The sequence below is a fragment of the Oratosquilla oratoria genome, chromosome 28 (assembly GCF_046742065.1).
Source record: "Oratosquilla oratoria isolate Oo_2021 chromosome 28, ASM4674206v1, whole genome shotgun sequence".
NCBI lineage: Eukaryota > Metazoa > Arthropoda > Malacostraca > Stomatopoda > Squillidae > Oratosquilla > Oratosquilla oratoria.
Window position 1 is genome coordinate 31,861,899 of NC_134804.1, and position 27,995 is coordinate 31,889,893.

The 27,995-nt window shown below is 39.8% G+C and overlaps 1 protein-coding gene across 7 annotated transcripts; it reads left to right on the plus strand.

Annotated features, from left to right (window-relative positions):
- The first annotated feature begins 15,299 nt into the window (after positions 1-15,299).
- On the plus strand, positions 15,300-27,205 carry LOC143040287 (nudC domain-containing protein 2-like). 7 transcript variants are annotated; one of them, XM_076211127.1, is made up of 4 exons: positions 15,300-15,426; positions 22,521-22,723; positions 23,625-23,828; positions 26,613-27,205. In XM_076211127.1, the coding sequence occupies exons 2-4, from the start codon at positions 22,523-22,525 to the stop codon at positions 26,709-26,711; spliced, it is 504 nt and encodes a 167-aa protein (XP_076067242.1). In that variant the 5' UTR covers positions 15,300-15,426; positions 22,521-22,522; the 3' UTR covers positions 26,712-27,205. The 7 variants fall into 7 exon arrangements, with proteins under 7 accessions (XP_076067242.1, XP_076067238.1, XP_076067243.1 ...); XM_076211123.1 differs by lacking the exon at positions 15,300-15,426 and adding an exon at positions 19,080-19,155; XM_076211128.1 differs by lacking the exon at positions 15,300-15,426 and adding an exon at positions 19,426-19,573.
- The last annotated feature ends 790 nt before the right edge of the window (positions 27,206-27,995 follow it).

Below are 27,995 nucleotides of genomic sequence, written 5' to 3' on the forward strand. Positions count from 1 at the left end.
TTCAAATATGCTTTTATTAACTATCACCGTAAATGGATTCAACAATGAGCACCTACATGAGGTGATTCTACAAAGCAAACATCGGAGACAATTTTCTCCCTGCCGTCCCTCTTCAAAGCCCTTTAGGCTGCACCAAGATCTAAGAATATACTAAGACCTTGGGCTGCACTTTTATTCATTGGATTACGGGCCCGCCGACGTTGGAGGGCCCGAAATGAAAATAATATAAAAACTGGCGAATTCCTCTTTTTCATTTCCGCCGAACTGCCGACTAGCCCTGATATAACGAAAAAAAAAAAAAAAATGTGGGCCTATTGTTCGTACAAAACACCCTTAGCTTGGTGCGGATTTGGTACATATCATAGTTTGTTTGCTAATCAGCCCGGCCAGTGAGAGGCATAAATGAAACAAAAACGAAAAAAATAAAAATGCATATTCACACACACACACACACACACACACACACACACACACACACACACACACACACACACATATATATATATATATATATATATATATATATATATATATATATATATATATATATATATATAAATATATATATATATATATCTTTCCTCCGATGGGCTGACACTCGATTTTTTTGGACTGGACCTAGTAATTTTATCAACTTTGACTATTTTTTCAGCCACCGACACGAAAATAGAAACACATTATAATGGCAAACCAGAGAGATAAGTGGGAGCTCCCGAGGACCGTTGCTGGCTAGAGTGAGGCCACGGGTTTTCACTTAGTGTAAGTTCAGGCTACAGTTACTATTATTATTATTATTATTACTATTATTATCATTATTATTATTATTATCATCATTATTTATTATCATTATTATTATAATTATGACTATTACTATTATTATCATTATTATTATTATCATTATTATTATTATAATCATTACTATTATCATTATTATTATTATTATCATCATTATTATTATTGTTTTTTTTTTTTTATTGTATCTTATTATCATTGTATTGACCTAGGGCACTGGGCAGGATACATGGATGACCCGTCATCCATGAGGAGGTAAGATGAGAGGGGGGGAAAGGTGGTGGAGGAGAATGGAATGAGTGTGAGTAGGTGCGTGTCTTTGACTTGGCTACCTCCTTTACAAGGGGAAAAAATCTCTTGGTGTATAGATAGATTATTATTACATAAGGAGGAGACTGCAAGAGACCATAAGGCCTACACTATGCAGTGCCATGTCCATTACCACTTGTCATCCCCATCCATAAAGTTGTCTAACCGTTTCTTAAAACAATTGATAGTTTCAGCGCTAACTACATGATTACTAAGTCTATTCCATTCGTTGACCACCCTATAAGTAAATAAATTCTTGCCTATTTCCTTCTTAAATCTAAATTTGTCCAGTTTAAATTTATTACTACGAGTCCTGCCCTGTTGTCTTAATATGATTACCTTGTTTGCTGTGGATGTGCTGTGTCTTACGACACTGCTGCTGACCCAATTGAGTGGACAGGATGCAATAATGACCCGTCATCCAGGAGGTGCCAAGATGAGAGGGAGGGAGGAGGGTGGAGGGGAGTGGAATATGGTGGGAATGGTTTCTGTGTTTCTTTTTGGCTACCCCCCGTGTAAGGGGGAAAAAGCCTTTGTATATGTATGTTCTTTGCGTCACCCTTGTTAAAGCCTTCGATTCACTTAAACACCTCTTTTAGATCACCCCGCACTCTGCATCTTTCCAGAGAGTGTAATGTAAGGTGCCTAAACTACTCTTCGTTAGGTAAATTTCTGAGCCCATGATTCTAGTTAATTGATGTCCATTCTTTAAGACGGAGACCAAAACTGTACCGCATAGTCAAGGATAGGTGTAACTAACGACAAAGTTTGATAATTACCTTTGCACTTCTATTGGTAACCGTCCTAGCAATGAAATCTAATGCTCTCTTAGCTTTATTCCTGGCACTAATGCACTGATTCCAGGATTTAAGGTCAGGACTCACTAGAACTCCCAAGTCTCTCTCGCACTCAGTTTTCTCTAAAAACGTGTTATCTAAGCTATATCAATTTTCGGGGTTGTGCAGCCCTACCTTTAACACGCTGCACTTTGAGATACTGAAGTTTATTTACCATTTCACTAATCATGTGAACAATTTATCAAGATCACCCTGCAGAATATCGGCGTCGTCTCCTGGCCGAATGGGACCTTTCGCAGTCAGGCTCGTAGATTCCTATTAGCGCTAGAATTTTCAATTGTCTCGGTTTTCACGAGGCAAAGGGATGACTTAGCTAATTTGGAAACCTATATTTAAAAAAAGATACGACATAAATTGATGCATAAATGTATTTAAAATTAAAAAATTACTCTTAATGTTATAATTTTTACTTACTGGTGTGTGATAAGTCTTTGTTAATTTAATTATAAAGTAAAACTAAAAATAGGTAATTATTTTTACTGAAGTAAGTATGAGCAGTAAAGATAAGAGGATGTTGATTTCGGTTTGTGCATTTTATCTGAGTGTTGAAAAATAATGGATATCACTGTCACGTCCTATATATGAAGATAATCAGTGAGATAAAATATAACAACAGTGGTGGCGGACGTACGAAGTGAGCTACGTTTATGTAAAGAATAGCCTTTTAGATCTGCTGGGAGCTATTTTCAAACAAATATGACTAATTTTACGTGTGCCGTGGCAGACTGCACGCCAGATTCAAGAAAAAGTAAGAGAAAGACAAATGTTAATCGTACCGGAAAAATTAAGTCCTCGATGCAAAATTATATTTTCTATACATTACATGGATTTGCCTATTGCTTGGTGCATTCAAATGAAAGTATATATCAGTATACGTCCATTGAAGTCGGTAGAAAATGACAAATTGCTTGGCTTGATACAATTATAGGCTGTTTTACGAATATCATCTGTAATTATAAATAGAGGCTCAAACAATGCTATATGCCGTTTGCAATCATGAAATTAATTGACTTAAATTTCAGACACAATAATGTACAACGATACACCTCTGTAAGCTTATAAAACTTGCCCAAAAAAGTATTTATTTTCCGGCAAGAATTACAAAATCTGGCGGTGTCTGGTATCAAATCGCTCACTGCGAAAGGTCCCATTAGGCGTTCTATTTTAGTGTCGTCTGCAAACTTACTAACATCACTATTAATCTCATTGTCCAAGTCGTTTATGTACATAATGAACAATAAGGGACCCAAAATCGAGCCCTAGGGGGCCCCGCTAGAAACACTCCCCCATTTGGATTTTACACCATTTATGGCGACCCGCTGTTTTCTGTTACTGACCCAAGCTCTAATCAATTCTAACATTATTATCATTTGTGTAAACATTGTGATGAATGTGGGTAGGAGGTAAAGGGAACACGGCGACAACTCGTCACTTCGGCAGATGACGTCGAGTGGGGGGCCAACCAGATACATTGCCACGTTCCCTTTTTCTGTCATGTATATATTGACCAGCTTGACTTCGAACACTATTCCTCTAACCTGAGGAAAAGCAGGAAAAACTCAGGCCTTACCTGGGGCTAAACAGGAACGCGCTCTACACGCAGGAAGTGAACTCTACTCACTTCCCGTAAGATACACTCACCTCTCACGAACATAACCACGACCCACGCACAAACATCTACACATACTTTTTCTTCGACTAAAATTTGCTTCCTTTCTAAATTTCTCTTTATACTACATCTTCTCATTTCAGTTTACCTCCCACTAAATATTTTTTTCGTTTTTTCCAACTTTCTCTACTACTACGCCTACTACCATTTTCTGAACTTTTGGTGATTGTAACCCCGGCGTCGGCGCCACCGTCCGAGTTCCCTGTCCATTTCTCCCGAGCCACGACCACCAACAGCCCCTGAACGCTCGCTTAATCGCCCAGTAGCAATATCCCTCTTTTATACACTACTATCTTTTCATTTTCTTAGACATTCTTCTCCTCCCACAAAAACCGATCCCGCGCAAGCGGTTGGTCTTACCTAGCAAATCAGAAATCAGATTCCTCTAAAGAAGCCACTCAGGCGAAACTAGTCAGGAATAAAAGTATTTCCCTCAGCCCGTGTTCCCTTTACCTCCTACCCACTATTATTATTATCATCATTATTATTGCTGTTATTATTGCGACTACTACTATTATCATTAGTAGCAGTGGGAGTAGTAGGAGTATATATCACCACCACATAGAAGCCTTAATTTGTGGAACAAATGGGAAGAATTTATTTAGGCGGACAAATACACACACACACATATACACACACAGAAGTGGTTTGGAGGGCTACTCGGTTCGCAAGGTCTGAGAAGGTGGTTCGAGGCTGCTTGGCGGTGGAGTGAGTTCGGAACAAGGGCATTATTACATCGAATTCACTTTTTCAAGAAGTCTGTAAGAAGACAGCGTTCTGCCCTCTCTGAGAAAGTAAACTCGTGTTGTTAAACCGATTCATATATATATATATATATATATATATATATATATATATATATATATATATATATATATATATATATATATGCGTGTGTGTGTGTGTGTATGGGACCGATACATTAGAACAATAATGATTCCTTGCTATGCTACAAACCATTGCCTGAAATCAATAATTTTTAATGCATGCATACACACACAAACAATATATATATATATATATATATACATATATATGTATATATATATACATATATATATATATGTATATATATATATATGTATATATGTATATATATATGTATGTATATATATATATACTGTATATTACATATATAGATAATATATATATATTTGCAGAAACCACCGGGAAATTGAAAAAAACAGGTACCGAACGTTTTCGTCTATTAAGACATTTTCAAATGTATCTAAATAGACGAAAACGTTCGGTATCTGTTTTTTCAATTTCCCGGTGGTTTCTGCAAAAATATTTTATCACGTGTGTTTTGTGATTTCTTTGCATATATATATATATGTGTGTGTGTGTGTGTGTGTGTGTGTGTGTGTGTGTGTGTGTGTGTGTGTGTGTGTGTGGTGTGTGTGGATTCGGTTTAACATCGCGAAACTCCCCACTATCAGGAGGCTAGGACGGTACCCCTACAGAGGATTTTGTAGCGTGGAATTTAATGAACCATGCCCTTGGTTCAACTCTCCGGTAGTAGGGTTCGAACCGACACCACTTCGACCTCTGTCGCAAGTAGCGACGTCCTAACCAGCTCGGGTGTGTATATGTGAATATATATATATGGTGTAGAGAGAATCCAGAATGTCGCAGTATACTTTTATTTTCTTACGTTTCGATAAAGTCTTCTTAAGAGAAGTGGACTACCTTCACTCATTCACTTGTTCCTCATCATGCACATTTGTACGGCCATCTTTAAAAGCTCTCACACATTTCCGCACCATCCCATCACTCATATTGTTTTTCCATACACTTTACAGATCTGACGATGAATTTCAGCCGTTTTCACGCCTTTAGCAGTAAGAAAACGAATCACACCGCGTATTTCACAGTCGGCGGCATTCTCAATCGGAGGAAGCATTTCAAATACTCACAAACTTAAACACGGTCAGATGATTCCGTAATTATGTTGAAAAGATTACAGTACAGCTTTCATGTAAAAATAAAATTGTTACGAAAAGTCTACTTGTTTCATTTCTATATCAAAACGGTACTTAAAAAACACGCCTCGTGTGTGTGTGTGTGTGTATATATATATATATATATATATATATATATATATATACATGTGTGTGTATAATACTCTCGCTCTTCGAATTCAAATTCCTTAGGCAGACGTGTGACAAACATTATAATGTCGAAAGAAACGCGAGAACTAAAGATTCCAAATAATGAAAAGACAGTCGATGTCATATACATATTTTGGCTACAGCCAGATGTTTTTATTCAGCTGAGGGAAATCTCACCCGTGTATGTGTAACGTGAGTGTATATGTGTGCGTGTAATGTGTGTGTATATGCATGTACGTATACGTGTAATGTGTGTGTATGTCCAAGAGCGTATGTATATGTGCGGGGGGGGTCACAGAGTGAAGAAAGTCTTCTTTTGACACCTCCAGTTCTCTTCAAGAACCTTCGATTCCATCAGGGTGTATATTGGTCTGGGCCAATGAGACCCATATCCAATACAGAACAGCGTCCTAAGGCTGTCGAAGAAGCTCCCTACGGCCTAGTCTCAGTAAGGCAGTGGCACCAAGCCAAGGGCCGAAGGAGTCCTGTCCAACAGAGGCACTGCGGTCAGGGCTAATGAGACCCGTTTTCCGCCAGTTACACGGTGCCTTGGACGATCTTGAAGTCTCCTGGGTCGGCACGGGATATCCATTCTTGAAGAAGGCAGCCGAGGGTCAAGGCTAATGAGACCCATTTTCCAACGGCGCCGCCGTTACCTCACTTGAAGAGGTTCACCCTCCGGCGGGCTTCTGAGGTGCGGGCTAATGGGACCCGACGATCCACTGCCGACCTTGATTCAAGCTGATGTTGAAAGCCCTTCTCCAATTCGAGGGCGCTGGTCGGCAAGGGTAGGAATTCCTGACGGAATGTCATTTCTTGAAGAGGTCGCTGAAATTGCGCGGTTGAAGACTTCCCTCACTCTGGCCTCGGAGGAGCGAGGGTCATGAGGGCAAAACCCATTTCACTGACATATTGGCCGGGCGTGACCTCAGCTTACCGAAAATGAGGTCACGACCAGGTCACGGTGGGAGGAGACCATTTTGACATTGTGGAGTAGTTCTTTAATATTTCCATTAAACAAATACATAAATATTCAGACAAGTAGATAAACAAATTAACAAATGAATAGAAAAAAAATTAATTGAATATGTACATGAATTTTGTTCAAATGTCACACTTGATGCCCACTAGGTCTTCATCAGGTTCTTTGCTGCAACGTTTGTCTAGTTATTAGTGATGGTTATTCACTTATGATGGTTTTTATGTTATTTACAACAATAACATAATTAAAACCTGCAAAATCTACCAATGGCCAGGATGAAATATTTCTGTAGATTTACGATTGTCTGTGTCAATTCCTGGGACAGGGAGAAGGGTGGTTGCTACACTATCATTCAGTTACTTTTTTTTTTTTTTTTTGTGATTCACCATCATGGTATTGGATCGCGTGTTGGACTCGTGATCGACAGCTATCAGCCTTTCGGATGAGAGCTCAGAGATCTTACGAACCCGATCTGTGGGTAATGCTGTCGCCTTACACACACGCGCGCACGCACACGGCTCGACGGCGCAGTGGTGGCGTTCGCGACTGCTAACCAGCGGTCTGAGTTTGAATCACGCCCAGGGCTGAAATAATCTCAGTATCGCTGCTCTGCGAGCCGTTACTCCAACTTTCGTTGGCGGGGAATTGTATGTGTGTGTCAGGTCACAGCATTACCCATAGATCGGTCATACATGAGCTCTGAGCTCTCATCCGGGAGGGTACTAGCTGTCGATCACAAGTCAAAAATGTGATCAGAGACCATAGTGAATTACACACACACACTAGACGGCGTAGTGATAGTGCTCGCAACCGCTACTCCAGCGGTCCGAGTTCGAATTCCGCCCAGAGCCGATATAATTCCAGTATCGGAGCGCTGTGAGTCGTTATTCCAACTTTCGTGGGCGGTATTAGGGTTGTAAGGTTACAGCATTACCAATAGATCGGTCATATATGAGCTCTGAGCTCTCATTCGGGAGGGTAATAGCTGTAGATCACGAGTCCAATACGTGATCCAAGACCATGGTGAATCACACACACAAACCTAGATGTAGTGCATTTCAGTGAAACATTTACTTGTTTTAGAATATCTTAAATAATTACAATTTTGGTCATAATTTGTCTATTTATCAGATGCGACTCCGTCTGACCGTTGTATGCATCAAACTGTTGTCTTCTTCAATGCACAGGGGGGTGAGGGGTGGACTGGATGCAAGGAGAGAAAAATGACACACGAAAGAGATGAATATAAACTATAGATAGTTGCATGAAAGGAATGTCAAAGTGTTCGAGGGAAGGACGAGGGGATGAGAGATATTTTTAGGGCGAATGCATCAAATGGCCTGTATCGTGCATGAGTAAGAGTTCAACAATATAGGTAGAGAAAACATGAAATAAAGAAGCCCGGTCGGTGCTCCATGCATGCAATCACTTCTACTACTTGCTATGACCGTTCGTCCACTCACCTGAAGCTAGTACCGCAATGAACTAAGAAATTATATATATTTACTGTATATATATTTTTTGTATGAGATGAATGTTTTCCAACACAATTCAATGGTCTGAAATCGTGTATATTATAGTGATTTGGCTTGACATGTATCAATACGCGACATTTATTTTTTATAACTATATATACTTCTAATTACGAACAATATCTAAAAACTACGGAAAACCACAATGTCTTTATGAAATAACGGTAATACCCTTGTATTTACCAATTCAAAATCGAATGCAGGAACCTGGAAGGCATATTTTCGAAGACGTAAATCCTAGAACAATGTACTAGTTGGTTGCATTATCATGTCTAAGTTAATTCTCTGGGTGAAAATGAAACATCGACGCCCCGTCCCCCCCTATCCCTTGTCCCCCACTTTCCCATCAGATGAAAATGATCATTGTTTTATTATGCTCATAACCAACTGAAACACACACACACACACACACAGAGAGAGAGAGAGAGAGAGAGAGAGAGAGAGAGAGAGAGAGAGAGAGAGAGAGAGAGAGAGAGAGAGAGAGAGAGAGAGAGAGAGAGAGAGAGAGAGAGAGAGAGAGAGAGAGAGAGCCAGCCACTGGAGAAGGCCGGGCCTGGGCGCCCCTCCAAGAAAATAGGATTATTCAGTCTTTGTGGGAAGCCTATGCCATTGGTAAGTACAGGATAAGAGGGGAGTGGGGAACAGGTTGTGGAAGACATCGCCTTCATCATAAACAGGTCTGTCGCTTATGGAACACAGCGAATGTCGTTTCATTGGGAATGTATTGTTATAAGTGAGAGAATAAGCACACGACTTTCACTGTCATGTATGCACATTGTATCCAATCTGAAATGGATGGCGACATCCTAAATTTTGAAATAATGATGATGATGATGATGATGATGAGGAGGAGGAGGAGGAGGAGGGGGGAGGAGGAGGGGGGAGGAGGAGGAGGAGGAGGAGGAGGAGGAGGAGGAGGAGGAGGAGGAGGAGGAGGAGGAGGAGGAGGAGGAGGAGGAGGAGGAGGAGGAGGAGGAGGAGGAGGAAGGGAGAAGGAGGAGGAGGAGGAGGAGGGGAGGAGGAGGAGGAGGAGGGGGAGGGGAGGAGGAGGAGGGCGGGGAGGCTCCGCGTGTGGCCATGCAAGTAATCAAGCAAGCAGCCACGCCTCATCCGTGGCGGGCGGGAGGACCTGGCTGTGGCGGTTGGGGTGGGAGTAGGGGGGTGAGGAGGTAGGGAGGTGGTAAGGGAAGGGGGTGGGGGTTGGCCGTTGGCTGTCGTCTGGCTGGATGGTGGTGAGTGGTGTTGGCACAGAAACTTGAAAATATGCACTTGTTTTCTGGAGCATGGAGGGTTGAATATGTAGCATTAGCACTGTTATTGGTGTTAGTTTTGAAGTTACAGGGAGGAGCGATGGTGGCTGGATTATAGCCATTTCGTCCGCCAAAGGAATGAATGATGGCGACTGTTGCGATTCCAAAATCAGAAGCGCGAGTCCTTTTCTCTCAATCTTCATTCAGTATGTCGCTTACCTGCAGCTGTCCCATTATCACCCAAGATTAGTTAATTATGCATACTTATTTATTTGATTTATCTATCATTTATTCATTCATTCATTTACTTGTCCATCCATTTATCTATGTATTATATTCATCAATTTACTTATTTGTTTGTATATCTATATCAATTTTGTTTCTATGTATGTTATCTATCAGTTATCTTTATTTAATTACTTATATACTTACTCATTCATATCTATTGTTTTATTTCTCTTTATTTTGTTTCTGTTTATTTTATCTATTTAGCTTTTATTTATCATTACCAGGGCAGTGGACAGGGTGCAGGGATCCGTCATCTAGGAGGTGCTAAGATGGGAGGGAGGGTGGAGGGGTGTGGAGTGTTTTCAGGGATGGAATGGGTGGGAATGATTTTATGCCTTTTCCTTTTTGGCTACCTCCCTAGTAAGGAGGAAAAAACCTTGGTATATGTATTTATGTACCTTTTGCAGGAGCTCGTAACTGACGATTTTGTTCTGAGATGTTCAGGAACAAGATGAAATCCGTATGTCAAATATATCATCGTAGCGGAGGGATGGGTGGCCGCTCCTGGGGAATGTCTTATATCAGGATTAATGTCAGCAGTCTGTGGAAGAGACATAGTGTACAAGGGCTTACAGCCCCCAGAGAATGTCTCTCTCCTGTATTCTTTTTGTTAATATTTTCCAAAAACCGCTTTCCTTTTCTTCTTGTCTTTTTTTTTCTTTTCATCTTTATTTGTTTATCTTTAAACACTGTGGGTGTTGGTAAGTATCCCGTTTGTTTACTCTATTACGATCGATCACCAGGAATTGAGTTTACGGAATGATTCATACCAATGCGCTCTTTACATCTGAAGGAAAACGGTGGCGTTGGTGGAAGTAACTTGTAGCCGTTGCTGTGACCCTCTAGATAAGCAAGTACTGGCGGATGATGTTGATGTGTGTGTGCACTTGGCTTTGAATGTGTTTACATATTTAGATTCGACTGTATGCCCTTTTAGGCTAGTACAGCGATGCTATAGTTAATTTTTTCATCCGTAGGCGGGACTCGAACTCGGATCGCTGAACTAACGGTCGAACTTTTTCCATCAAACCATTCAGCCGTGTGTGTGTGTGTGTACGCGCGTCCTTAGCATGGATGCATTTCCATGCGTGTTATCGCTACATAGTATGTGTTGCATGCTGCAATGTATACATGTTTGTGTTTATGTCAGAACTGATAAGCGACTACTGCGTGAGGGGTGGGGCGTGAAACGCTCTGTCTTCTTGAATTTTAAATCGTAATAAAATTATTCATATTCTGACCTTGTAGTGACAATTAACGAATCAAAATAATCAACTAAATCAAATATGATACTTTTTCCATTTCCTGGAAATTTAACTATGTGAGACAAAATTATAATAACATATTTCACCTCTTCTTAATATTACATGTTTTGCATATTCTTAACATTATGATCCCTATTCTCAAATACAAATATTCTCAATCTAAAACATAGATAATCCCTATATTATATACTACAACGGAATAATGTACACATTCTTCGAGTTCAATGTAGTTTTAGTCTATTTGTGATAAAAAAAAAATCTCTGAATTGGAAACCCGCAGCCCTAATGGTCGGCAACGGTTCTAGTTTCATACAGATCTCTCTGGGTAGAAACTTGGCCTGTTATACATGTTGTGTTAGTGTGTGACACATAAAACTGTGGAAATGTTTACCTTTTCACTCCCCACACCACATGTAATGGATTTTCATGACAAAAGTCTACGGAACGGCAACAACACATTTTTTCGAATATTCATCAGGCTGACAAATTCCGAGGCGGATTTCTTCACAATAAGACGACATATTAGGAACCTCCGGTTGCACTCCTGCAGCGAAATCCTGGTCTTGAAAGGATGCAGACTCACGAGGACGCCCCCACGCACTTGAAAGGTTCTCTTGACGGTGACGGCAGAGTGCTGACCCACCACGCCTCTTCGATCTGGGCGCATCGCTGAGATCTCCCCCGAGTAGGTGATTTCGAACTTATCCGCTGAAGAGTCTGAGCACTCTAGCTGAAGTAGGAGAGGAAGCGAGCATCATCCACTCGATAAATATCTCCTCGATAACTACAAACTCTCGACTGAATAGTAGCAACATCATCAGCAACTGCAGCACAATCGATCACCCTCAACCACCTACCAGAGGCGTCGTTCCTCTAAACCAGGGGTTCTCGGGACGGTTTCCATGGGTACTTGGATGCCTAGCGAAAGATTACTTATACATTTAAATTTGCAGAGAGAGAACATTATACACTGTTTTTTTTATGTAATTACTTAACTGATGAATAAAGACATTACAATTTGAACCAATTGATATCCATTGCGGTACCATTGTATATTTAATTAGTCTCAACATATTACTATTCTATATTCTGTGTCAGGTTAATAAGGGTACGGGTCGATGGTCTGATGACTCGGGGTGCGTAACGGGAAAAAGGTTGAGAACCTTTGATCTAAACTCTACGGGGTACTATGGATGGTGGACGTGGGAAGCATACTTTATTAGTGTCCTCAGACAAACGTTATACTTCCACGCCTAACATTAGATTGGCGTAGTGAAACCTTTTTAATCTAACGACAAATTTGCACAGAATCTATCTTATTTGTATATTATCACTTTTTACGTCGGGCGATTTTATTCGACTGGGAGGGAGGAAGGCAACATGAGACGGATAAAATGGAACCTTAGTTCAGCTGATCGATCAAGACGACCTCGTTTGGTCTCAAGTCTGCCGCCTTCACCACTCCACCCCTTTCCCCCTCCCCTTCGATAGAATAGAATCCTCTGTTAGCTCGAACAAAATCTATAGCGATCATATGCGGGTCGAAGGTAGCTTCACACGTCGTTGTTGTCTTGTCTTCACTTTTGCAAATGTCTTGGGTCTTGGTTCTGGAATATGGGTGTTTATTTTGTTATCTTGTTATTCGTGTATTTATTTATTTGTCTATTCAATTATCTAATGTATCTTCGCTCACCGTCCAATTTGACATATTTGAAATTTCAGACCAACTAACGTATAACTTGAAAATATTCTTACAAAACAACAATGGATATAACCATACAAGTAGGCCACTCTGTTTATATATATATTCTAATTATAAACATTTTATATATCCACTTGATATAACACTATTCAAATTGGAATTCAATAAACGATATCTTAACATTCTATTTTTATGTCAATTGGTTATTCTTCAAATCATACTTTATCCTACAATTCCAACAACACCTCTTCGGCACGGTATTGTCCTCAAAGACAGAGTCGTTTCATATTACGTGCGCAAATCATATTTGGAAGAACCGGAACAGATTCTATTTGTTGATATTGAACGCCTGCCGACAAAGGGTTAGCTCGCCAGGTCGATTAGATTTATTGGTTTGGTCCCATCGTGAGCAGAGCGTGATTATCGTGTTATTTTGCCATCATTATTTTCATCAGTATAATTTAATTATAAAGTAAATATAAAATTCATGCAGATCTATGGCATGATTTTTTTTTCTCAGAAACTTATTATCTTCTAAAATTGAGCAATGAAAGAGTGCTGCCCACCAACGCTGCAATGACGGGCGGAAGAACTAGGATACAGGCAGACGGTAGGCGGGCAAGCAGGCAGAAGCTGCAAATCCGATAACCTACCAAATATGGATTGCATTTTGAGGGGTGGGAGTAAATGTGGGAAGTTAGACGTCCAGAAATAGTTGTTTCATTTTTTGTTTGTGGAGAAAAAACTCGGAACAATTTAGAAGGTGGTGCCATTCGTCGACCCATGTATTTACCCAAATGAGACGGCTCAAGATCACTGTAGGATGAAACTGGCTCAAACCGCTTCTGTTATGACGACGCCTGCACTATCCGGAGTAATGGGGGCAGTGACCATTGTGCTTATTATCAACCGGGCAATTTATATCACGTACAAACTACTAGGTGGCTAAGACCAGGCCTGAATACTTTAGCCCCTTACCGAGGAACCGGCGATGCTGACTGAACTCACGTGGAGTAGAAAAAAAAAAAAAAAAAATACTTGGTTGGTCTGTCGGCAGGAAAAAAAAAAGTGTTTAAATAATTGTGATATACAGAGTTGGACCTGTGATCATGGAAAAGTTTCTATAGCTCTTTCTTTTTTAACATATCCTTAAATGCACTTAGTGTCCGCCTGAATTATTTCGTCTTTCACCCAGTTCCATATGTAGATGCTTCTGTGTAGAATGCTATGCTTATTTATATCCTACAAGCATACTGTCTTTAACTTCTTACTATATTCTTTTGCTGTTCTTTCATTCCATAACCGAATGTGTGCGTAGTGTATCAATGATAAAAAATTCGCTGTGCTGTCAACATGCATGTGTTCAATAAAAAAATAGACGTGCATGAACATCTGATGAGATAGACTGCATTCTTTCTTCAACTGGCACGCCTATTTGCAAAAGAGACTCCTTCTTTGTATCATAACGGTTGATCACATCTAGTGTAGTTATCAATGCAGAGAAATACATGCACAAATCTGCCACGATGCACAAGCAATTCCTGCGTTCAACAGCAAGAATAATATAGCCTCTCGGTGTGAGGAAGATGGTGTATGGAGGGCTGGACTGTCGCATCAGTGATCCTGCAGGAAAACAAGTGTTTAGTTCCTCGACTGAATGAGGTGACATTCCTCGGTTTTTGTTCTCCTTCGTAAGTTCTGCTGCTGCCAAGGGGAGGAGAGACAGGAGGAGGTGGAGATGATCGATCTCCAGCCTGAGAACCTACTATCGCAGTCCTTCTCGATTATTCTGTCACTGGAGACCTTCAACGATCTTCAGCGCTGAGGTCGAACGTATCAACACCTACCCCCCAACTCCTCTCCCTCAGTCAACTGATCTAAATCACTATAATTGTTTTTGTCAGGAAAACAATGATGAAAACAGTATTGATACGTGCAACTATGATGAAGAGAATACTTTTTAGCAAGGTCTAATCCTTAGATCTTGCTTTTTAGCTTTGTTCCCACTTATGACTTCGTGGCGCCTCTTTTTAAAAGTCCACCCCTATGACAAACTGAGCACAAAAATCACGCTAATACTATGCCTAATTTCTCCTTGTATGGCATTATCGTAGGTAAAAAACGATGACATTATCGAGTAATTCTAATGCTGGATCGATATCCTATGCTGATATGCAGATATTGCTACAGAATTGGCCGCTGTTTAGACTGCAGTATTTCAGTTGAGTCATCGCAACAATTGTTAAATGACACAAATTCGAATCCTCATATTACGAAAATGAATATCAACAAGTTTTCTTTCTTTGCGAAAAAAGACCTACGACAGGGTTTGAAATGCGCGCGCTATGTAACGTCTTCATGTTTTTTTCACACGGATTCTTTGACAGTTGCCGCAGCCCTGCCTTGCCCAACAACAATAATAAAAGACAAGGCAAAACGATACTTTACTCTGTCCTGTATGCCACAGTTAGACAAACATTTCCGGTAAAAGCATTCGCTAATTTTGATGCGCTGTTTTCGAGTCGAACAACAGTAAGAGAAGCCATATAATCGAAGTACCCAGAACATTGAGGCACGAACCATCGTGACTTACTCTGAAAAATCAAAGAAAACAGTGTTTTTGCTATTTCACCAGGATATTTAATCAAGAACGCAGGGAGTAAATTTCGGTATTTACCGTAAAATGAAATAATTTTGCTCTTTGTGTGCTATTTACCTATTTCAAACGTGTGGGAAGCTGTGAGTCTTGTCTTATTTGGGCTCCCACGTCTTAGTATTTCTTGCATGTGGCTTCGAGTTTCATTTCTATATGTAATTACCATATCTCTATTAATACATTGCATCGGGTAAATTATAACAGTGCTGACTGGTATGATATGGTATCAGTGAAGGATACAAATATTCTTTTACATACAATTATGTTCAACAAAGACCCACTGTATTGGATAACTAAATATGAAGTAGACGATATTCATATATTTTGTCTACTTCATCTCTTCATAACCAACACAGTGGGTCTTTGATGAATTTTACGAATGTGTTACGACATTACTTTGTAGATACAATTTTGTATTATCTAAAACTGGATAGCGTGTTTTCTCCCGCCGTGTGATGTGATTATGAATGTTGTGTTTACATGTTGTTCAGTACATGCTCAGTATTTTGTTAGTGTTTCTACAGTTGTGTGTTAACAACATCTTGAGAAGTCGGCAGATTCAGTTTTGGAATTTGCTGCATACTATATGATTACTTATTTATTACCTGTAGTCTTGCTTTAGACTTTAGTTTCAGTGCTGCATCGGCTGACCGACGATTTGAGTTCATATCCTACTCAAGATCTTGATCCTACTATCGTGCTATGACTTCCAGCGCCGGAGTAGTTTTGTGTACAAAAGGATAAAGCCACGTTATAGACGTTGGTCACACTGAACAACAATACTTTGTAAACAATCGAGAAAATTAAGACGTTTGTTTCACCGCCGATATGTAAACAATACGCCATGTTCGACTACAGTGGCATAGAATACACCTGAACATTATGTTACCATACCTAATCGAGAAACGGTGAGGAAATAAGAAGTAAACTTTTTGTCGTGATCCCCATCTCTAGGACTTGTTAGCCAGTTATTGGATCAATCTTATGTGTCTGTTATAACGAATTTTAATAGAGGACGAGGGTGCGGTCACAATACTCTCAGAGTGCATTCCAAAAGTTTACCACTCTCGTGGCAAACCAGTTACCTTTCAAATTCGTTCTCCAGTGTGTGCGTTTAGACAAGTTACTGAGTGACCCCGTAAGTTGCTTGTATTGAGGGTAAAGAACTTGTTGAAGGGGACGTTGTCAATGCCGTGGAGCTACTTAAATACTTGTATTAAGTCCCTCCCCCCCTCGTTCTCCTATCCTGGAGGGTCTGGATTCCTAATCGCTGGCACCCATCTTCATATTCCAGGTTGGATAGTTCTGGTACCAATTTGATGGCCCTCCTCTGCACTTTCTCTTGGGTCTGAATATCTTTCACCAAAGTATAGAGACCATGCTTGGACCCCATAATCGAGGATTGGCATGACCAGAGAAAGATAGAGTGGCACCAGGATTTCTCTATTGAGGATGGTGAAGTTTCTCTATTATGCCAAGGAGACTGCCTTGGTAGCAACCATTGCCACGTGAGCAGACAACTTGAGGTCACTCGAGATCACTATTCCTAGGTCCTTCTCTTGTGTTGATTTATTTAGTACTGAACCCCTAAATCGGTAGTCCGCCTGCTGATTCCTGTGGCCAATATGCATCGATTTACACTTGTCTGCATTAAAAGTTAGCAGCCATTTGTCACTACATGTGTCCAGGCGCTCCATATCCCTCTACAGTGCCTCGACATCATCTTCCGATGAAATGTTGTTGTAGATTTTCGTATCATCCACAAGTAGGCCTACTGAGGACTACAGATTATTGACCAGGTCATTGATGTACATCAGGAAGAGACAAGGTCGCAACACACTACCTTGCGGGACACCGTTCATGACTGGTAACCATCCTGATATTGAGCTTTGGATTGATACTTGATGCATTCTCCCTGACAGGAAACCCTTTATTCGCTGGAGCAATGTTATATTAAAGCGCCTCTTTCATCTCTTGCTTTACGTGGCGCTTTCCGATACACTGAAAAACTAATACGTACGTACAGAGACATTAGCATTGCCCAACAACATGATAAAATCTCAAATCCACTTATCAGTTGAAATGGAAGACAGCGGCACCGCATGACCTTTTTATCGACTTAGAACATAGGCTGACATCCCCGCGGGTCTAAAAACAGCCAAGCCATAATTTATGGCGTGTTTTGGGATCGATTATGATTACATGGTGACCCTCGCCTACTCGAGAAATTTCAGAACAAAGACATCACTATGAGCAATGTCATTTCGTCATCCTTTCACGACACAGTAACTACTATCTCTTGCAATCTCTCCCCCTTGCTCAACAGACATTCATTTTACAGAACTGGCAGATCTGTGAAATTTGTGGCGAGGCGAAGGAAACTGGCAGATAGGGATCTGCCAGTTTCCTTCGCCTCGCCACAAATTTCACACAATTCAACTTTGTAATACCCATTGTATATACTCCATTTTAAACACATTTATGCCCTTCTTCCTCTTCGGCGCGATATTGTCTCAAGGTACAGAAACACTGTATATCGCAAATGGAATACTAACTGTCCGGTATCAAAATATACTCGTACACCATGTGAGGACGGAACCCTTATTGATACAGTGTTTCGCTTGTTACATCTTTATTAATTACTATAACAGATAAGTTACACAGTATATATGAATATAAGAATGAAGGAGACTACAAGAGACCATAACTAGGCAGTTCCGTGTTCATTACCACCTATCATCCCCATCCATAAATTTGCCTAACCTTTTCTTAAAACAACCGATTGTTTCAACGCTCACTTCATGGTTACTAAGTCTATCCCATACATTGACCACTCTTTTGGTAAACCAGTAGTTGCCTATTTCCTTCTTAAATCTAAATGTGTCCAATTTAAATAAATTACTGCGAGTCTTCCCCAGTTGTCTTAATATGATGTCCATGTATGCAACCCCCTTATTAATGCCCTTGATTCACTTGAACACCTCTATTACATCACCCCGCACTCTGCGTCTTTCCAGAGTGTAAAAGTGTCTAAGCCTGTCCTCGTAAAGTAAAATTCTAAGCCCATGTATCATTTTGGTCATTCTCCTCTGTGCATTGATATCCATTCTGTAGGACGGAGATCATAACTGCATAGTCAAGGACGGTTTTAACGCTAGATAGAATTTGATATCTACCTCTACAGTTTTATTCGTAACCGTCCTAGCAATGAAACCTAATGCATTGTTAGATCTATGGCGCTAATACACTGTTTCCTGGATTGAAGTTCAAGACTCCCTAGAACTCCCAAGTCTCGCACTCGGTTTGCTCTAAAAAGGTGTTATCTAAAAAATTTAAAGTGTGCCTGCTGTCTGGGATATGTAAACCTACACTGCACGTTGAAATATTGAAGTCCATTTGCTATTGCATCGACCATGTGAACAATTTGATCTTCCTGCAGTATCTCGGTGTTTTCTCCTGACCTAATTAGGCGTCTTGTTTTAGTGTCGTCCGTAAACTTACGAACACCTCTACTCCCATTGTCCAAATCGTTTATATACATAATGAACAACAAGGGACCCAAAGCCGAACCCTGGGGAACTCTACTAGTAACACTCCCCCTATTTGGGTATTACACAGTTTATGTTATTGTGACCCGCTGTTTTCTGTCACTAATCCATACTCTAATCCATGCAAACACTTCATCCCATGCCATTAGCTTTGACTTTAGTAGATTCTGGTGGAGCAACTTGTCGAAGTCATGGTAAATAACATCGTAACTATCATTGTTACCAGATAACATATCAGGATGGTTGGAAATAAACCACGTAATGGAATTATAATATTATAGGAAATCTTGAAAATATTTCTGCTGAAGAGCAAACGCTACTTCACTTGCAACTTTTGGTACATTAACGTTTTCAAACAAATTTGACTGTGGTATTTGACGAGTGAAGATCATGGAAGCCTTATTGTCGCGGTTGCCAAAAGCATGATTTTGTTAGAATTAATTTTCTCCATTTTCATTATTTGTCTATAAGACAGATCTTTAGGCACACCGGTTTTACTCGGTTATTTTGACAGTGAACGTCTTTTCCCAATATTCATATTTAGCATTTTCATAGTAATTGATGTTGATGCGCAAATATAGCATCGTAAAGGTTGATAAAACACGATAAACTGTAAGCATTTACCCATTGTTCATTTTCAAATCGTGTAAGGTCAGGTAACTACGCGATGGTAAAAAATAATGAAGTTGGCAGTGCTGTAGCATGTAAACAAACTTTCGCAAATGTCAGTCTAAGTAGATGACAAAATAGAAACACGGACGGCTGAATAGGTACTAAATATTTCCTTGTTGAATTTGATATATACGGTATTTCAGAATGGTATTTGTTTTCATCAGTTTTCTGTATTGCTCTTAAGAGTATTGAATTAAAACGACAATATCACCTTAATTCACTGAGTTTCCTGAGATAATTGATTAGGTTAGACAAGGCTAAATTTTAATTTGGGCAAGTAAGCTAGTTAGGTTTGGGTACGAAGTTTAGGGTGTTTCGAAAATATTTAAGATGGACCCATTTAAGAATCATATATTATTGAGACTGGCAGGCATCTTTAAATTTACCCATATTTCTCCATATGACATGTATCTAACCTGCCATCAGAATCACTTTACTAACCTAACCAATGTGAATGTCAATGAGCACAAAAATTGTCCTGGCATGTAAAATATATTGGACATGAAAAAAATCTAGAAAAACATGCCATCATTCATAGTGCAAAGTATCTTAAATCGGGGCAGCAATGATGATCCTGGTAGGAATGCAGTTTTGCTGTACATAGGGATTGTATTGTCATTGTATTAATATGCCATACCCTAATCTAACATATTCCTTGTTACAAAGAAAGTTTGTTGATTATCTCATTCTTGCTCTTTATGTTGTCGTGAGGCGGATGTAATAAGAAAAATCACATGCTCGTTGGAGTGATTTATTGTTTCATTGGAATTGGTACTGTTTCAACATTAATTCTTTATTGTAGGAAAATATCAAAATGGCAACAATGATTGGCTTTTCAGTTGAGAAGAATCTAACCTTACCAACCTTGTCTAACCCAAGGACCTGAATTGGACAGCAACCATGAGTCTGAGAATAGCCACAAGCATCCAGAGAGGGGGAGGTGGGCAGTTGTCCTCCCCCTTAGAAATCCAGGCAGTGTTTGAATCTTTGCCAGTTGTCACATGTAATTTTATTCGATTTTTAAGTTATAGAACAGTGATTCTCACCTTTTTTGTGGCTATGCTCCACCTAATAACCTTTAAAATCCTGATGTCCTCCATGTGGTGATATACAATTCTTATCATTTGAAAAATAAACTCCCTTTCAGCTGAAAAAATATAAAACCTTGTTTTAAAACCATTAAAAAAAAAGCATCAATAAAAAAAAAAAAAAAAAAAAAAACAGAAATAAAAAAATTTGACCCGGACTTCCTCAGTTGCCCTCAATTGCCCCCCCCCTTAAAAATCATATTGCCCACCTGTGGGGCATATGTCCCATGTTGAGGAGCATTGTTATAGAATATCAATATATGATTGATGAAAATCAAAATGTAACTCGTATAGATAATGTAAGTATGTGCTTATGCCCCCAATTTGAATTATGTATCTTGATATAAACCTGTACGATTAACCATATACATATATAATAGCTTTAATTTTGCCCCCTCTACAAAAATTCCTGCGACCCCCCCCCCCACAAAAATTCTTGTGGATATCCGATAATAGTTTTCCTGTATACTACAATTAGGTGAATATATTAGAACATAATGACAGTGTTCATATCCCCACCACAGGATCAAAGGAAAATAAAGAGATGGAGACCTAGGAGTTGTCAAGGATAGATTCAAAGGGGGACACTAGAAAGGAGGGACAGATAAAAAAAAATAGATTGGCATTCTTTGATGAGTAAAGATATGTCTCTGACTTAGACGAATAATGTGGGGCTCTGGTCCATAAGAGGTGCCCCTAAATCTCCTAAGGTATTAGCTGCATCAAGCCATACAGTAAATCCCCCTGTACAGGTCATACTCTTAATTTTGTAGATAGGATCAATATAATGCCTTCCTTTTCCTGTTGTGTGTATATGTGTGTATATATATGTACATATATATATATATATATTCATATACATATATATATCTATCTATATATATATAATATACATATATATATATATATATATGTATACATACTTATATATGTATATATATTTATATATGTAAGTATATACACATACATACATACATACATATATACATATATATATATATATATATAGTCAGCAAGATAGGAGCTACTAGTTCACATACCTGAGTTGAGTGGACACCTATTTCATCTGTGTTGCTCAATTAATCCATTACCCCAGGAGACCCATGGCTTCCAAGTAACCAGTGATGGCCACTATATAGGTCCATATGCTACTCAAGGAAAAGATATTGTGTTGTCTGTGGATAGTTAGAGTGTGGCAGTGTATGATGAGGTGTTTATGTCCTCCATGCAATGGTTGCATCTTAGGCAGACCTACTCTAGTAAACCCTATTCTGTGATGGCTCTGTCTTAGAGCTGGATGGTGTCCAGAGCATAAGCATGCTAGTATGGTTCTTACTTCTCTTAACCACTTCAGTACGAGTCAAATTCTCGCACACAGCATCGGTTGCCATATGTATGCTGCATCACACTACTCACTGGTGTATTACTTCTTATCTTTTACTTTGAGTAATAATAAACATAGAAAACATGATCAAAGTAGTTCACAAAATCCGGGGATAACTTACGTTCAAATACAAAAAAATATAGATAACCAAGATGCCAACACCAGCATCCTCATGTACCCACTCATGCCTTGTGACACCTATGTAGGTGTCATCAATGGGAGTAATATTGGGGGATTCAGTGGAGTATTGATTTTGGTGGTCTGTCTTGAAGAGCTTGTTTTGTGATCTGGGTGTGAATATATTTTTGTGTGGATGCATTGCATGAGCAAGGAATATGATTGATTTAATGGAATGTATAATGTTTTTGATAAAGACAAATACCAAACTTAGTTCTTTCAATATATTCTTTTCCAGAAATGTCAGAGTTTGTTGAAACTAACTTTGATGAGAAGAGTGGCATTGTGCCCTGCAAAGCACCATGGGGACGGTGGTGGCAGACAGTAGCCGAACTTCACATTGAAGTTGAAGTGCCAGAAGGAACAAGAGCCAAGGCCATATCTGTGTCAGTGCAGCCAACAAAGATCAAAGTGGTAGTTGCAGGAACTACGATTATTGAAGTAAGTAATATTATTGTGAAAAGTGAATGGGGGTAAGACAGAGAAATGTGGAGGTAAGGCAGAGAGGAAGTATTAGAAGAATGCTGTCTTATTGGGTAGACCAGAGAGCAGTGAGTGAGTATGAACATATGGAGATTGTAAATGAGTCAGGGAACAGAGAAGCCTTTTATCCTTCATTTTTAAGTTCAGCATATATTTTGGGAACAGTGACGGGTACCTACTTGAGATGGTCCTGCAAGATGGACAGCAGAGCTTCCCATTTTCAAAATCCATGAACCCCCCACTTTCATCAGGAGGTGCATACTTGTACATTCAATTTTTGGACTGGATCTCTATAAATTTGAACTGTATTTCTCACACTTTTTCACACATGGAAATCTGAAGACTTGTGGCTGCTCTTGTCCTCCTATTAATTTCAGCTGGTGACATATGAAGTCCCATACCAATACAACACAGACTTTCCTCCCAGGAATGTAGCACCTTTCCTACAATTAGGTAAATACTCATGTCCTTTCACACATGATGTCCCAAGTTCAAGCCATGCTTCTTGCATAAAAATCTTTCATTGCACCTACCAAGGCATGTACCCACCCTTCACCCATATCCCATAAAGTTCATTTGTGCAAGGTGTGAATAAAACCATACAACTCGTAACTGAAATTCTTATGCATACAATGGGGACTTCTTAAAGATAGATTTATTGCATATATGTTAATTTGCATAGTGGGGAGGTGCATATAATGAGAGACTAATGAATATATGGTACTGTATATATTGCACCCCTTTTCTTCATCCCTTATAATCCAAAGTTTTCTAGTCTACATTTCTGTAGTTCAAATATCCAGGCTATATCTACCCATGATACTTGTTGCTTACCACTACTGTGTGGTTGACCCTGCAGGGAAAGCTATACAGTGTTGTGAGAGAGGATGAAACTCTGTGGACATTGGAGGACAAGAAGATTCTTCACATTGTTATGTCCAAAGCTGATCCCATGCACAAGGAAAAGGTATGGGAAGGCCTGCTGACAGATAACTACACAGCAGACCCATGGGTACTTCTCGAAATGAGGAAAAAGTTGGATTTGGAGAGATTTCAGATGGAGGTGAGTGTCATATATCTACCTATCTATATACCAAGGGTTTTTTTCCCCCCTTACAAGGGAGGTATCCAAGACAAAAGGCACGTACCCCTTCATCCATGACCCTATCCTTCCTCCCATCATAGTTCCTCATGGGTGACAGGGCATCGCAGTGTCCTGCCTACTGCCCTGGGTCAAAAGCAGTGCAGCAGGACACTGCACATCCACAGCAAGACTGATTCACTTAATTGGCAAACCCCACCCTTACCCTCACTCCCCTCTCCATCCCCCTCATCCAAAGCATGAGAAGATGGGGAGAAATCCCTTTGGATTTTGTCAAAATATTATTCACACAGAACCACTCCCTACTCTCTCCAATCCCTGCCCCCAGTTAGTGTCATACTTTCAACAAATATTTTCACCTTTGAAAGGGAAAATTAACCCTTACCATACGGTGATGCCTACGTAGGCATCATGAGGAGCAAGTGGGTACACGAGGATGCCAACGTCGGCGTCTTGATTATATTTATTGTAGTCGTACCTGCGTGACCCACATACTCTGTAAACTGGCTTCATCATATTTTCTATGGTTATCAAAATTCACGGGTGAAAGAGAACAAGCGATAGAGCAGTGACTTTATTTTTCATAATGCGAGTATTATGACACAACATCGCACGTCTGGCAGCTAATGCTGCCAGACGTGTGATGTGGCCCATATTGAAGGGGTTAATATGATAAATAAAGAAACTGCGAAAGTAGATGATTAGTGTTTCTGTTTTGTTCGGGTTTTATCCTGTGTTCATTAAGGTTTCCATCTTGGAATTTTACTTTTACCCCATCTCCAACTTTAAAAAAGCTAGAAAGTTTGTGAAAGAATTGCTACTATTTCTTCCATAATTTTCAACAATTTGTAAAAGCATACACTCTCATCACAAATAAAATCTAATCAGACACACCTCTCTGTTTAGCATCTCAGGGATGAAGGTCCCCGTTTCCTTGGCACACATTACTCGTATCAAAAGCAATGCACTGAGGCACAGCTCTTTGACAGCAGGAGCTGGTTGACCCCCACTACTTCACCATTTGGCAATATCCTTCTCATCCATTTAATCAGGTTTTGAAACAGATGAGAAAAAACTCCCTCCAGGCCATGTTATCTCTACTTCCTTTCACAACCCCCCCCCCTCACCATTCACTTCTGTTTTTGTACTTCTGTTTTATGTACCCTACTCAACACACATACTACATGCATCTAGAGCTCCCTTCAACCCATCCACTACATCCATTCACATTCACTCACCCAGTTACTAGTGTTCTGGTTGGAATCCTTCTACCAGACCAACATTTACTTACAAAAAACAAAATTCATCCCACAGACCACCACTTGATAATTATAGACACACAGTTCTATACAAGATCCCTCAAAGCCACCTGTGTGTCTCACCACATTACACAAACACCAACTGAACACGATAAAAGAAGAAAAACAACAACCCAAGCATCATACTAAATTATCTTCAGCAATCTACCATTTGTACCTCAGAGCATATCCATTAAAAAAACATACACACTCAGATTACAAAGCACTCTCCAAGGCTGACCTTCAAACTTGATACTCCGCCTGACTGCCCCAGACATCAGCCTGTCTGAGAACTTCCTCCTACAACAAACAAGAACTATATGGTTTGTTGTGTTCAGGAATTAAAAACATGAAAACCAGACAGTTACAGAATAGGAATAGTCAGACTCAAATTGCTCCTGATGCAGTCACCACACAGAAGACACAGAACACCTCATCTTATACTGCCCCTCTCTCATCCAACCCTGACATCATATTTCTTGAGGGACTTGTGGGCCAATCCAGTGGCAATTGCTGGTTACCTGGGAACCATTGATCTCCTGCAAGAGGGACTTGTGTCAACAGATTGATAAGTTTATGGGAAAGGAGCTACATATGTCTGGTCCTATTTGGTTCTCCAAATATCATACTTCATCTATATTTCCAGGTTGAGCTATATCATCTAGCCTATTTCACAAGTTGCATCTAGAAAGAAAACTGTTTATCATCCTTCAGTGATGTGGTCCTTTTCAGTTTGTTTCCATGACCTCATGATGAGCACTTAGGTTAAATCAAGATTTTCTATAAGTTTTGTCTACCCCTGAACAATTAAGTCTCCTATTTTTCTTTGATACTTTAATGATAGCAGGTATAGAGCTTATAATCTTTCATTGTGTTATTTGGATCCTGCTTATATCTTTCTCTTTGGGGGACCTTACCACCAGAGCTGGACATGTGACCACTGGACAGGTAGTGCATTCCCGAAAAATCTGGGGTGCATTTCCATCAATGCATTACTGATTTTAATTTCCTTGGAGCGGTCCACATTACTGTGTATGTGTATTTGTATATATACATACTGCTCTAAGGAAATTAAAATCAGTAACGCATTGACAGAAATGCACCCCAGATTTTACAGTAATGCACTACCTGTATGGCGGTAACGCACCCAGCTCTGTGTACCACTGCTGCATACTCCAGTCTAGGTCAGATTTGTCAGTGAAAATGAAAGTAGTATTTATACATTTAACCTTTTTCTTTTTATTACTTTTATTATAAACTTTTTATAAATGATCCATCATCTATGAGGAGTTGAGAGTGAGGAGAGGGTGGTGGAATGAAGTGGAATGAATGGGAGTAGGTATTTGACTTGGCTACCTCCCATATATTTGTATGTGCACATCTTGTAAATGTCAGGTGAAATATGATGAGGCCATTTGTCACAATGTTTTCCACTTTCTTCTTGCAGAATCCAGGTTTTAACTTCAGTGGTGCTCAACTGGCCAAATCTTATGATAAAGTTTCCGACTCGGAACGTGAAAAGTGGGAGCAGAGGGCCAACAAATAAGATGTCCTAACCTCACACACACCCCATCTTCATTCTTACCTCATTCATGTCTTCATCAATCAAGTGGTGGCTTGTCATATGGTATTATGGACAACCTCCACCATGGACACTCCAGATTGGAGATTCCTTGTCTGTCACATGGACATGATCTGTATATGTACACTAAAGGCTTTTGTGTAAGGGTATGGTGTGCTTATGGTAAGTATTGGATTGGCTTTGTGTGTGTGTATTAACTGTTTAAGGGAACAGATGAATCTGCCAGGGTGCTAGCATATGTAAAGTTAGATATGCAGCCTTATTAAGTACCCATTTGTGTGTAAAGTGAAAATACTACCCGAGCCACCTTGAAATCTACACTGTACATAAAAGATGTTTTTGTCTATTTAATATTTGTAAAAAAAAAACAACTATGGATAAATAATGTTCCAAATTCTACATGAAAAATATACTTCAGCATGCATTTGTTCCTCTCCATAATCATCAAATTAACACAATTTTGGCATTTTATTAACCTTAACTGTTGACCTTTGCAAAGTTCTTGAACCTGTTGTCATCTTTTAAATTTCTCCGTAGTGCAGAAAGAAGAAAACTGTGGGACTGGACGAGATAAGCATAAAAATTAATAATAGTAAAAAGAAATTATGGCAATGAGAGATCGGAAAAAATAAGTACTATTTGCTTGCCCATCTCCACTGAAGACATTACCCAATACTACAGCACTACTTCTGTATGAATGAGACTCACACTAGGCACCATATGCCCTAGATACACTGCATTGAAATCACTGAACTTGATAACTTCCACTGTTGATTGATGATTGATATGGTTTAACATCACAAACTCCTCCCAACAGAAGGCTAGGATGGTGCCCCTCACAGAGGGCTTTGTAGCATGGCATTCAATGAATCATACCCTTGGTTCAACTTCGCTGGTGGCAGGGTTAACCCGCTCAGCCAGCGAGCTTCTTTCTGTACATGTGATAATATATATAGCACTTTTCAAAATACATACATACATATAACAAGGCTTTTTCCCCCTTACAAGGGGGGTAGCCAAAAAGAAAAAGGCATAAAATCATTCCCACCCATTCCATCCCAGAATACACTCCACACCCCTCCACCCTCCCTCTTATCTTAGCACCTCCTGGATGACGGGTCATCCCTGCACCTTGTCCACTGCCCTGGGTCAGAAACAGTGTTGCAAGACACAGCACATCCACAGCAAGGCCGCTTCATTAAATCGGCGACACCCCTTCTCCGTCCCCCCATTCCATAAAAGGAGAGG

Excerpts from the sequence above, each read along its gene's own strand:
- LOC143040287 (XM_076211123.1), top strand. The coding sequence starts at position 19,083 with ATGCAAACACTTCATCCCATGCCATTAGCTTTGACTTTAGTAGATTCT. Across the intron at positions 22,724-23,624 it reads CAGGAACTACGATTATTGAA|GGAAAGCTATACAGTGTTGT; the intron begins GTAAGTAATATT and ends TTGACCCTGCAG. Across the intron at positions 23,829-26,612 it reads TGGAGAGATTTCAGATGGAG|AATCCAGGTTTTAACTTCAG; the intron begins GTGAGTGTCATA and ends TTCTTCTTGCAG.